Source organism: Rousettus aegyptiacus, unplaced genomic scaffold (assembly GCF_014176215.1).
Source record: "Rousettus aegyptiacus isolate mRouAeg1 unplaced genomic scaffold, mRouAeg1.p scaffold_m13_p_14, whole genome shotgun sequence".
Lineage (NCBI taxonomy): Eukaryota > Metazoa > Chordata > Mammalia > Chiroptera > Pteropodidae > Rousettus > Rousettus aegyptiacus.
Window position 1 is genome coordinate 51,698,915 of NW_023416289.1, and position 13,386 is coordinate 51,712,300.

General features: G+C 45.9%; 1 protein-coding gene across 2 annotated transcripts in view; it reads right to left on the reverse strand.

The window, feature by feature from the left end:
- Window positions 1-13,362, reverse strand: part of SEMA4B (semaphorin 4B) — a 72,323-nt gene extending 58,961 nt beyond the window's left edge. The window contains exons 1-2 of one of the 2 annotated variants that reach the window (XM_036231939.1): window positions 12,830-13,362; window positions 1,229-1,581 (exon numbers count right to left, since the gene is read on the reverse strand). In XM_036231939.1, the coding sequence (XP_036087832.1) occupies window positions 1,229-1,303 (75 nt within the window). In that variant the 5' untranslated portion in view covers window positions 1,304-1,581; window positions 12,830-13,362. The remainder of the gene's footprint in view (window positions 1-1,228; window positions 1,582-12,829) is intronic. The other variant, XM_016151564.2, reaches the window with a different exon arrangement.
- Window positions 13,363-13,386: the final 24 nt, after the last annotated feature.

Consider the following 13,386-nt stretch of genomic DNA (forward strand, 5'->3'; position numbering starts at 1 on the left):
GTGACCCAACCGCTCCTCGGAGACCAGCACCTATCCCTCTGCCCGGGCTCACCGCATGCCAGGCACACTGATCTCCTCCAGGTTCTGGCCTTGCAAGCCTGTTCCAGCCTCGGGGGCCTTTGCACTTGCTTATCCTTCTGCTCGCAATTCTCTTCACACTGCTGTCCCCTTGGCCAGCTCCTTGTCATTTGGTTTGCAGCTCAGAGGTCTACCTTCTCTGCCAAGTCCAATCTAGAGCAGCCTCCTCTTTTCTTTACGCCCTATCCCCTCAGCCTATTTTATTTTCTTCTCCACACACATCTCTTTCTGAAGCTCAAGCTCAAGGGCCCTCACTTGCATTGGCCCCTTCCAAGAAGGAGTTGGCATTCTAACTTTTGCATTCTTTGCTTTAAAAGGTGCCCCCCTTCCCAGCCAACCCACCCATGGAAACTTCGGGCCCGACAGAATCTGAATCCATTTGTACCCAGAGCAAAGGACCAGGCTGCACTTGGTACATCCTGTGCCTGCCTCTGGCAGGAAGACAAACTCAGCATTCTTCTTGCCAGGCTATTTCGATAGGCCCTTGGCCTCCCCATCTCTCCAGGTCTGGGTGCCAAGAGGCAGCCTTGCCCAGAAATCTTGGTAACTGCCCTGCTCACTGTGCCTTCAATTCAACAGCGGGTAGGGGGTGCACAGACCCCAAGAGCGGCCGTTTGTTCTTCTCCCTTCTGGACCCCCCTGCCTTGACTCCCCCGAATGGACATAAACATCCTCAACTGGCAGTCACTACTCAGCAAGGAGCCTGAAAACCCAGAGCTTCTGCAGAATCTTTCAACTCCTCCCTGTCCAAACTTTTCTGCAATGCTTGTCCTTTCGCCTGTTCCCTACCCACCTCTCACCAGCCGGGGCGACTATTTAACAGGCAGGGGTAACTCTCACCCTGCCATGCCCTCGGCAAGCCCGGCTAATGGCTCACACAACTCTTTCTAGGTGGCTCCTGTGTCACTACTGCCCCCAAATCAGAGAGGAAACCTCGTTGCCTCCTCGCGAAACCCAGGTCGAAACCACCGAAGAGGTAAAGCAGGTTCAAAGGAAAAGGGTCTGTGCTTGCAGTGAATTCCTACATCTCGGCCGAGTCTGGGGAGGCCGATTCCAAGGCCGTGTTTTCTGTTTGGCCAAGTAAGGGGAGACCTCAGGAGGCCACAGCTCCCGTGGTGCATCCCGTGACACAGTGGAAAAAATCACTGACCTGGAGCTGGAAGTCCTGCTCTGTTCTGGGCAAAGCAACTAACTTCCGCCTTCTGCACAGGGAGTTACCGTGCATGCTGTTTTAGTCAGCTCCGGCTGCTGTGACAAATTCCCACAGACAGGGTGGCTTGCATGACGAACGTCTGTTTCTCACAGTGCTAGAGGCTGGGAAGTCCAAGATGAAGGCGACGGCCCATTCCGTGTCCGGCGGAGGTCCTTTCCCAGGTCGCAGACAGCCAGCCAATCGCTCCTTGTAACCAGACGGTTTGAGCAGAAATCTGGATGTACCTTCATGCAGTCCTTAGTGGGGGGCCATGGTCGGCTGTCCTTCGAATCTGGAGAGAGGGTCACCTCCTGGTGGCAAAAGCAGTAAGACAGGAGATGATGAATGCGCTTAACGGCTAGAGTCATAACCATTGCTGGGGCGATGACATCTGAGGGGACCGTCCCATCCCATGTATTACTTCCTACTTCGGCTGCATCTGTTGGCAGCCTCCTTGTCCTGTTCTCCCAAACTGGGAGCTATAAACTCCACCACTCTACTCAGCGCCCCCAACTGTTCATCCCCTTCACTCTTCGCCTCTCACTTATCAGAGGAAATAGAGACCCCCAGGCAGCTCCCTCCTCTCCAGGAGAGGGGGCGGATGTTCTCTGTCTACAGCTTGGACCCCTCAGCGTGTGGTCCCACCTTCCCCCTCACTGGCATCTTCGGCCTCATCCCTGCCAGCTCCTTTCTCCCCTTCCCCTTCCTTCCTTCCTTCCTTCCTTCCTTCCTTCCTTCCTTCCTTCCTTCCTTCCTTCCTTCCTTCCTCCTTCTGTTTGCCAAAGTATATCTGTGGATGGAGAAAGTGAGCGTGGAGAAGGGACATCCCTCCCTCAACCCCGGGGTCCTCCCTTTCCACAATACCCGCTCTCATCAAGTCCTTATTTCTTCTTTACAACAACAACGAAAAACTAAAAACAAAACAAAAAAAGCACTCTGTACAAGAGCTAGATCAGGGATCGGCTGCCGCTGCCTTCCTCCTGGGATGGAGCCAGGTCTCAGGGAAGGTCTCTGAATGGATTGCTCTTGGCCTAGACACTCCCTTTGGGCCTCATCCCCTGCTAGGCCCAGCTTCCCCAAGTCCTTCGGTGCCAGGGATCCGGAAGAAGAAAGCCAGGCCGGGCTGCCCACTGGCCCCTAGTGTCTGCTGGGGCAGGGCTCCAAATCAGTCAAGGCCCCCAGTACTGCCTCCTCTTCTAACCAGGCTGGGCCCCTCTCAGCCACCTGGGACCTGGAGTAGGATGGAAGGTTCCCTCTGCTAACCCCTTTGCTCAGGATAGTCACAGCTTACCCAAAACCAAACTAAACCCAACCTATGACCCAAATCCCCCGAAGCCTTCCTCCCATCTGGCACTTCTCTCCTGTCTTCTTCTTGAGAACGAAGTCCACACTGGTGGACTCCCAGCCTTCTCAGCCGACCGCTATTGGCTTCGAGCGTTCCCTGCTTCAGCCTCCTCACCACCCAGCAGAGCAATGAAGAAACAGCCCCTGCCACGGTCACGGATGGCCTCGGGACCCCTCAAGCCAGGGGACATCATTTGCTACTCATTTACTTGTCCACTTTGTCACTTCCCCGCTGCAGACTCCCCCCTGGACATCTTGAACTTTCTGTGGCAGCCCTTCTGAGAGTCTTCTTCCTCAGGGACCCTTAGACGTTGGTGCCCCCCGCCCCCCGGCCCCAGGATGTCACCAACGAGCCCTCCGACCGTCCCCTTCTCCATCCCCCATGGCGAGGACATTCGGCAGTAAGCAACACGCTAAGAGATGCAAGAAAACTGTGCATGAACTTGGAGACCTTGTGAAGGAAGACAGTCGGGGGAGAAAGGGACAATGCCGGGCAGGTTAGCACACCATCCACAGACGTGGGCTAAGAATAGCACCTGTTCGATGGGGCTGTTACGACGCCGACGTGGGTTAACACTACAGCTGGCACATGTTGTCTCCAGCATCACACCGTCTCTGTCGTCTGCAGGGGTGCAGCGGCCATGCAGAGCAGCTCAAACTGAGCAATGCCCGTCTGGCTCCGGCTCACACACGTGTGAGGGCAGTGGGCTGGCGGGGTCTGCTTGCCCAGGGTATTCCTAACCCCAGAAGGCAGGGGTCATGGGGGTGAGTGAGCGCTGAGGGCCAGGTCGCTCCTTCCCAAGGCTGCTGCTCTCCTTCCGGCCATCTGGACGTCCTTGCGAGCACCTGACGCGGGCCCAGCAAGTGGCTGACCACGAAGCTGTGAGCGCACGTCCCGGGCATTCCCAGGATAGTCTGACCTGGAGAGGGGGAGGTGCCTTTGGATGCGCATGATAAACTGCTTGGAGCCAAAGAAGGAAAAGGTCACCTTTTGGGCTGTGCCCTGGGGGAGGGGATGCAGTTACTAGGGGAATGAGCCCTGGTTCTCAAGAAATACATTGAATCTGTCTTTAGCACTTTTCGGATTGCCAGGAACTGAACTAAATGTGACCGCTATTTGTCTAGGATTGCAGGCTCTGAAAGAGGACCTCTTTTAGACTAATTCTGTGGCGGCTGGAGAAAGCTCGTACAAGCTCATGAGAGCCAACTATTAAATTGCAAGCAAATTGTTAAACACGGCCATTATTAAAAATTAAGCTTTATAAACTTACAACTAAATAAATTATATTGAAAGACTCAAAACTCGTCACTTCCTATGTATTTTATTACATTCTACTAGTATCTCTCTCTACATAAGGATGTTTTCATCCCTTGAATCTATTTATATGATAGAAATTCTTAAAATGGAAATACTGTACAACTGTGTTCAGTGATGTGATGTTGGTAGTTTGAAGCTGGCCACAGTGCAAGTCTTTACACCACAGAAATCAGCAAATGCTATAAATCAACACACACACACACACACACTCTCACACACACAGACACACACACACCCCTCCATAGAGTGGTTGTTGAAAACATTTACCAGCACCTCACTGGACAAACAGATGTCGAGATTTTTCTTTAGTCACTTCTCATGAGTTTCGATATTATCCCCAGCTGCCCCCATGGAACAGGACCGGAGTCCTTCCTCCTCCGGTCTTTGGGTCTCCCCACTCCACTTCTGGAGTGAGCTGCCTCACGTGTCCAAATCTCACTGGTCAACACCCCATATAGGGTGAAAATAATAGTGCCCCTTATTGATCACTTAACACTTATCTCGCCCTCCCTTAGCCAGGTATTCATTTAACCCTCATAACACTACTATGAGGTTGGTACGAACTGTTACTCTACCATCTCGCAGATGATAAAGAGAACCACAGAGAAGTTAAGTAACTCTCTCCCAAGGCAACCAGCTAAGGTTAAAATCACCTCAAAACCACCGGCTTGGCAGATAACGAATAATCTGATAATTCGATAAGGGAATGTGATTAAGTGATTCAATCACTGCTCACTCTTTCCTGCCAGGGACCCTGATTTTCCTCTCAACTGCCAGAAGCCACTCATTTTCACATCAAATCCAACTGGGCTCACAAAATGTGGCCTATCTGAGATCTTCAGGGGACCGTTCTAGAGGTAATGATCCACTGTTTCAGTTCACGTGGTGCTTCTCAATCAATTATTAATCTGAAACTGAGATCCAGCTATGTAATCAACTCGGTTCAAGACCTGGGCACTTCCCATGAAAACTAAAACTCGGGGTGTTTAAATAACCTGTTGAAAAGTACACCTTATAAGGGATATTGACCAGGCTTGCCTGATTCCAGAGCCCCCGCTCCAGGGAGTGGCATATGAAGACTCTTGTAAGAGAATATTTAATGGAAGAAAAACATGCCTGTGAAGTATTAAGTAAAAAAAAAATGGAGGTTAAAAAATAACTGTATTTTATCCATTTTTGATATGTATAGTTTTTTACATTTAACATCTAAAGTCAGGGTACATCAAAAATCAATTCCAAGTGAGATATATATATATATCTGCCAGTGCTAAAAGTTAAACAATAAAGCTTCCAGAAGATACTATAGAAGAATATCTTCATAAACTTGGAGTAGAAAAGAATTTATCAAACAGGACACACGACATAACCATAAAAGGTCAACGAATTGTACTAAATTAAAATTAAGAATATTCCCACATCCAGACATATTAAGAGAATGATATTAACAAATACCAATACATATACCTGAAACTGATACAATGTTATGTCAAATGATCCCTCATTAAAAAAAGAAAAAAAAAAAAAAAGGAATGAGGAGACAGCCATTGAGTGAGAAAGACATCTGCAATACATATATCCACAAAGGAGAATATATCAAAATGTATATCAAAATCCTACAAACCACAAACAGGCAGATGATCCAATGGAAAAAATTGCAGAAGACTTGAAACAGGCACTTCGCAACAGAGAATATTCATATGGACAATAAGCACATAAAACAAAAACTTAATCTCAGTCTCCAGGGAAATGCAATTTAAAACCACTAAGAGATACCACTATCCACCCACGAGAACGCCTAAAATCTTAAAGAATGAGAGTCCAAATGTTCGCACTGATGCAGAGAAACTGAAACTCCCATACAGTGCTGTAGGAAATAAACTAGATAATCACTCGGAAAACGGTTTGGCAGTGTCTGTTAAAGCTGAATGCTTACGTGTGTGCTCTACGACCCGTAATTCACTCCTAGATATCATCCAAGAGTTTCACGCATACGTGCAGTGAAAGACAAGCACCAAAAGATTCACAGAAATGTTATTAGCAAAGGCCCCAAACTGGAGACAACCCAAATGTCCACCAATAGTAGAATGGATACATAAATAGCAGCAGATTGATAAAATAGAACTTTATATAGCAACAGAATAAATCACAGCTACGCCCAGAAACACAGATCAATTTTACAAGCGTAAAGTTGATAAGAAGTGAGATAGGACAGAGGCCATACTATATAACTGTTTATATAAAAACACAAACAGGCAAAAATAGTCCATTTTAGTAGAGGTTAGGATAGCAGTTACTCTTGGGGAAGTGGGGAAAGATGGTGTCTGGGAGGTGGTTTGAGGAGATTTCGGCGGGGGTGTGGGGTGGGGGGGGTGGGGCGGGGTGCTGGTAATGTTATGTTTCCTGATCTGAGCAATGACTGGGCGAAAAGCCATAAGTCGTACACTAATGATTTGTATACTTTTCTATATCTGTGTATGTATCCTTCAGTAAAGAGTAAAAGGAAAACAACTTGAGACAGAGAAAGTTATTTACTCAGACCTTTGTTGACAGACCTGTTCGGTGATGCCCTGAGGTATTGAGAAAGTGTACCTAGGAGATAGGAATGGAATGCAAGGCACTATGCTGATAAGAAGTCAGCAAGCATCTTGATAAATCTATTTTAAAAACAAATGAGGGGACTCGGAACAACCAGGGGAACTAAAATACAATGGGATAACAACATGGAAGAGGAGAAATTGGAGAGAAATCATCCACGTTTGTTTTTAGTATTTTTAAGAAAAAAAAAATGAGTTTTAAACTTTGTAAAGTCAGGCTAAGAATTTAATTTCTAAACAAGTAAAATTGAATGTTTAATTTCCAAACCAGTAAAGGGCAGGGGAAGATGGAAGAAATATTGATTGAGCCCATAGAAAATAAAAAACATGCATGTGAAAAGGAGCAAAAAAGTAAGCTAAATCATTACGCTGTACTCCTTAAAGTATAATGGCACATTATACTGTATGCCAGTGATATCTCAATAAATCTGAAAAAAGTCAGAGGAAAACATGGCAAGGAGAAAATGAAAAATGAAGTGATAGAAATAAGTAAATGATGTTCACTGATCCCTATAAATGGGAATAGTCTAAATGTGTCTAAAAAGATGGAGGCTTTCCAAGTATGTTACAAAAACAAAATTCAGCTACATGTGGATACATTAAAACATGGTGACAGACAAAATGACAGTGAAAGGCATTGGAAAGTATGTCAGGCAAAATGCCAACCGAAATAAAGCTGGCATTGCAACATAATATAATACAAAATAAATCTTAAAGCAAAAAGCAATGTTAGGTATAAGGATTATCATCACTTAATGATAAAAGGTATGATTCACTAGAAAAATTTAAGACATGAACCTAACCAATACTTAACAACATAGCTTCAAAATCCACACACACCTAAGGAGAACTATCACCTCTCTCAGAAACGAATAGATCAAGCTTTAAAATTTAAGAACGTAAGTTTAAAGGACACAATTGGCAAGCATGATCTGAAAGACAGAAGTCCAGTTCTGCACGTTGCAATTAGGAAGCTATAATTTTTGCTTTTAAGAACAAGTGGAACTTACATATCTGACCATATATTGGACCACAAAGGAAGAGTTAATAGTGCCAAAGCAGACATGGTACGTTGACCTAGTGCAATGAAATATAAAATCACTCTTGAGAATAGTCTCCAAACCTAGTTAGGCATAACTAAAATAGAACAAACTGACATCAGGGGATTCCTAACGTGATGCAACAATTGTGTCAACAGGGATGACACAATCTGTGTAGTATTTCCGTTAAAAATGTTTAACTCAAATCTAACGACAAAAAAAGGAAAAGGGAGGCACATTTTATTTTTATATTTATAATTTTTAAAATGTCTTTAATGTTTTTTTCCAATTACAGTTGACATTCGATGTTATTTTATAGTAGGTTCAGGTGTATAGCATAGTGGTTAGACATTAATATAATTTATGGGATTAGTATTTTAATAGCTTGTTTAGATATTGAAGTATTCTCTTTTTCCCCATTACCAAAGACCATTTAATGTTTAAAGATCGACAATATCAAAAACGTAAATTGGAGTATGAGAAATCGTTTAAGCATGATTTAATTAAAGCTGTTTACGACTATTCTCTCCCACAGTAGTTAAGCATGAATTTTAAAAAGAGTAAGAGGTGAGAAAAACAAACCCGTGCCACACACAGAGTAGGAAGAGCCAGCATGCAGTCTGTGGAACTTGAGGTTTCACTGTCACAGAAAGGGGACCAGACGCGGCCTTCTTTTTAAAATTAAGGCAGTTATTTTATTTGGAACAAGAAAGTGGTAATGGCATAAGTAACTGAGACCGAACCCCTAATATGAGAGCTTTCCCCCCTTACCACTCCTCGCTCCAAGGTACAATTTTGGAAGAGAAAAAAGTGTCTTATATCTGGTTAGTTATAGTGTCTATTACATCTTTTTAGTTTGTTTTCCCACATCAAGCAATCCTCCAATTCTCAGCAGGACTGGATGTCCTACAATTTAACTCAGTTCTGACACTATCCACCTAGAGTTAGCATCAGATTCCACCGATCACAAATCTGGGACACTTGTACTTCTGACTGGCCACTTATAAATTGGAGGTTCCCATGACCTCCTCCTAGGGTCCCGTAATTTGTTAGAACAGTCTGCAAAACTCAGGGAAACAGTAATTGATTTACACTCACCAATTTATTATAAAGGATATTATAAAGGATATAGTTGAATAGCCATATGAAGAGTGTCCACAAAAGTCCCCAATCTGAGGTGCAGAAAGAGGAGAAACTTCACTAACGTGAACAGATTGCAAAACAGAGAAACATGGATTCTGGTGGAAACCAAAAGTTGAGTATCCCCAGGAAAAAGGTGAGAGTGCTTTTTACAGAGAAAGTTCCTGTTCTGGTTCTTATTTGGCCCATTTTTATGCAAATGCGGACTCCAAATTTTCATAGTCTGATTGGTCCAAATAGCACCATCTTGATTAGTAGTTATGGAGCTGCTCTGATTGGTCAGCATAGATCCAAATGAGGATATAGCTGCACAGTTCCAATTGGACAGGGCAGATTTCAGCCTATTGGTCAAAATATCATACCAACAACTCCTTTATTAAAGTTAACTCAGGCAGCAGGAACCAGAGCTAGAGGCTAAAGGTTCGGTCTTTAGCTTTTCCCTGAATACATCCTGCATAACAGGCCTCTGTCAGCAATGGCTGCTAGACTCTAGTTGTTAATTTATGCCCAATTAACCACGGGGAGTCCTTCTTGGCAGATATATTCCTTCTTGAGGTCCACAAGAGGTACACAGTGTGAGGTCCTGAGCACAAAGGACATACCTATCACTCAGAGAATTCCAAGGGTTTTAGGAACTCTGTACCAGGAACTGGAGACAAAGACCAAATATATTTCTAAACATCAAACTTCTTATAAGGCAAGTATGGCATTGACTGATATCTGGCTTAATCAAGGTTAAAATCATGTCGAGAGAACCTTCAAATTTTCATATATACATTTTCTTATATATGTATGCATATCAAGATGGGATATTTCTCTGAAACTTTCTCTTTTCACTTAATATATCACAGCACATTTTTCTATATCAAAATATAGATATCTTCATTCTTAACACAACTGACAATGGACATTTGGGCCATTCCTAATTTTTGCCTATTATGAACAGTGCTGCAGTAAATGCATTGCATTTGTCTCTGCACGATTTGGTGAGTTTCTCTATGGTGACAGTCCCTTGCAGTAGACTTGCTGAATCCAAAGGTGTGTGCATTTAATAATAGAATGGATGCTACCAAATTGTCCTCCAAAGACACTGTACTAAGACTCCTCCGACCACATCCACTGTATTTTGCAATGACCTGTTTGCACATACATCTCCCTGACGCCACCAGCGGACTAAGGTCCTGTCGGGAACAGACTGTGCCCTATTGTCTGTCCATCCCCCGGTCACTCCTGGCATGTCGTAGGAGCTCAGTAAACTGGTGTGAAATGGATGTGAGTGAATGGATAATTTTACCACCACCACCAACAGGTCTCTCAATGTGTGCCAGGCACCATTCTAAGCATTTTATCTGCATGAATTTATTTAATCCTTATAACCACTAGGAGTAGGTGTTAGTATCCTCATGTGCAGATGAAGAAACCGAGGCTCAGAAAAGTGAAGTGACTTGCTCAGGCAATGAAACAATCATAACAAATGATTTCAGCATCAGGGGTCAACCCTTCAGCTCTAGAAAGGTAATGTTGCCTTTCAGTCATTTTCCCATCGTTTCAACTTTGGATCTCTAGTTTTATTAGGAATTTTTAGGATTAAATTAAGCAACCTGGGAGAAAATTTTATGACATTAAATCGTATTTTAAAATCTTCCAAATTTGTTTCTGGACCTGGCCCCTGACCGTCCATCGATTTGTTTTACCAAGTTAAAATCAGAGTAGTATTTTGTCTCTTTTATTAGGGATGCGGAATCTAGTGAGCTGTTTGCCTTACATGATCAGTCAGATATAAATGAATGCTGTGCCCCTCTATCCCCACCCCCAGCGCAGGCTGCAGAAGGTCTTGGCCACTAAGGATGAGTTGAGTCTGGCCATGGGGAGTGGAAAGAGTCCACCTGCTGAAAGAAGGACACAGTGCAAAGGCTCAGAGGCAGGGACTATTCAGGGGAATGGCGGAATTTAGCGTTCTTGGGGAGAGGAAAGAGTAGAAGAGAAGGGTGATGAGGAGGGTGAAAGCTACGAAACCTTATGAGCTATTCAGATTATTCAGATTTTATTGCATTAGGCAGTGGAGAGGTACTGCAAATATTTCATTGTGAAGTAACTGCTCAGGGCTGTGCTTTACAGTGACAATGCTGGAAGCAGCAGATGGGGAGGAGGATGGAGCACAGACTGCTGGCAGGGAAATCACTTTAGAAATGACCATAAATAGCTCTGCTATCAACACCTCCCCCACAACTCTCTCCTACTCCTCCGTTCTAATTTCTAATAACGGCATCACCATTCTTCCTGATCCAGCCATGGAGGGCTGAGTCACTCTGACTCTTCCCCTGCCCCACATCCAGCAGGTGCAATTCTCGTTGATTCTATCTCTACACCATCTCTGGAGTCTTGCCCTTCTTGGGATCCTGCTAGGACCCTGTGTTAGGCCTGCCCCTGGTTCAGGGACCCTGGCTGGCGTCCCTTCCCCAGGCTTAATCCCCTAACATCCCTTCCCTGCTGTTGCCAGATGTTACCCCCTGTCTACAAACACACCACAAAACTAATACCCTGAAGTGTCCACCTGGATGAAATGCAAGTCTGTAACCTCTCCCAGCCTGCCGGTCCAGTCTCCTCCCAGATTCTAAGTATCCTTGAAGAGCCAACTTGATGGTTGTTCCTCCTCTAAGCTCACCAAGGAGTCCCCCATCAGAGGTGACTTTCTCTTTGCCAGATGCCTCGTATGTTATCTAAACTCCTCTTGGGACACTTCCCTCTTGTGGAGATTGCATGGATGTGTGTCTGGCTCCCAGAGGGTAGGAACTAAGTGATATACTTTTTTGTGCCTCCACAGAAAACTTGCACATAACCTGGACTCAATAATATATTGAGGTTTGATTACAAGCGTGGAAGAGGGGGACTTTCCAGTTCTGCTGACTCTAAAGTGGAGTATCTAAACACCTTTCCTTTAAACACCATCTTTCTCTGAAGTGGCATTCATGGCCAGTAGTGACCACCACAAGTGCAATAAATATGAGCTCTGGTTTTCCCTTCTTTCTCTTTAAATGAGCGATGGTCTATATGAGCCAGGCATGTGAGTAGGTACTAGAATTCTGCTACTTCCCAGCTCTGTGACTTTACGCAAGTGTCCTAACATCTGAGCCAATGGAGCTGACACCAGCTGCCTCACTAAATAGGCATTGTATGAGGGAAGGCTGGCATGGAGATGGAGTCCATGAGAGGCAGTTTAACCTGAAGATTTAGTCTCGACTGCCCCAGGCTACTGCTCTACTTTCAGAGACACATGTGCCCCTATCCTAATCCCAACAGGCAAAAGCCAGACTCTGGAACACACTGAGGCTGCAGTATCGCCTCTGGCCAGAACCTTTGGCACCCTGATCCACCATACAGAAAAACGCATGAGCCCCTGGGGGTGGGCAGCAATTTCTTTATGACCATTTCAGAAAAGGCAGTATGGGTAGTTGACATACATAACTGAATCTGAATGTCTGGGTCAGAGGAATCCTTTCGGGGGGGCGGGGGGGGGGTGCTTGTCCATTCTCCCAGTTCACAGGTATGGACACTGAGGCCAAAGTACCCGATAATACCAGGACGGTATGAAAGCCAGACGCCAGAGGCTTTCATGGTCTATGCTTGTGGTTTTGAGCAAGAGAATTGGAAACAGGGTGAAGGGGATACTGGGTCATTCTGGGACATGCTGGCTCAAGAACAGGCATTTGACTGAGGCCTCAGACTTTGGGGGGCTCAAAAACAGCCTCCCCTTGGGCTCAGAGTCAAAGCAGTAGCTCTACATGGCTGGGTCAGGGAGAAGCAAGTTTTGAAGTCACTAATTCAAGGTCGCTTTCCTGGCCCAGATCCATCTGGCAATTTTGACTGAGTGGCAGTGAAGGGGAGAGCTGGGAACACAGGGCTAAAGGAGGTTGGGAGTATTTGGAGCGAATCGTGACTGGAAAAAAGTGGGGGGCTGGGGTCAGATTTTTGTAAATAAAACCCAGCCTGCCCCCTTTGGTGTCCCACATCAAGAAAATGGGGGGGAGGGGGAGAGAGAGAGAGAGAGACTGAGACTAACTTTGTGGCAGAACCAATCAGCACTGTCTCTTCTTTGAAAACAGGCAAAAATTAAACCGTTTACCTGAGGAGATGCTGAGTTTATTCAGCCGCGGCTGCGCGCTGCATGCGGAGTACCCATCTGGAAGGCGAGAAGCATCGCTGGCTGTCCTCGCGTTCAGCGTGTCCGCCCCCCGGGCCCGGACCTTTCCCCTGCTGAGTGTCACCCAGGTCCCCCGGCAGGCCTGCTGTTACAGTTCTCCTTTGGGATGGGAGTGAACAGGCCGTGGCTGTGCTGAATGACTTCGGCGACTAGCAGCTTGATCTTCTGGTGAGACACAGAGGGGGGGATTCCAGTCAGTCTGCAGCACCGGAGGAGCGGGGAGGAGGATCTGAGAGAGAACTTAAGCAGTCTGAGGTATCCACCGCCTTCGTTCAAGAGCGCGGAAAGTGCACTTGGTTCACACGCCTTTTGGGGTTTCGGCTGATGCGTCAGCAGTTGGCACCCCGGTTTTAATGGGGAGTCCTGGAGAGAGGGGTTGAGCCTCGCTAGTGGCTCCCCTAGTCCTCCAGCTCCGGCCCCAGCGCGCGCGGCCGGGTGGGTCTCCCCACCTCTGGCGCTGGTCCAGCCGGGTTTCCCGC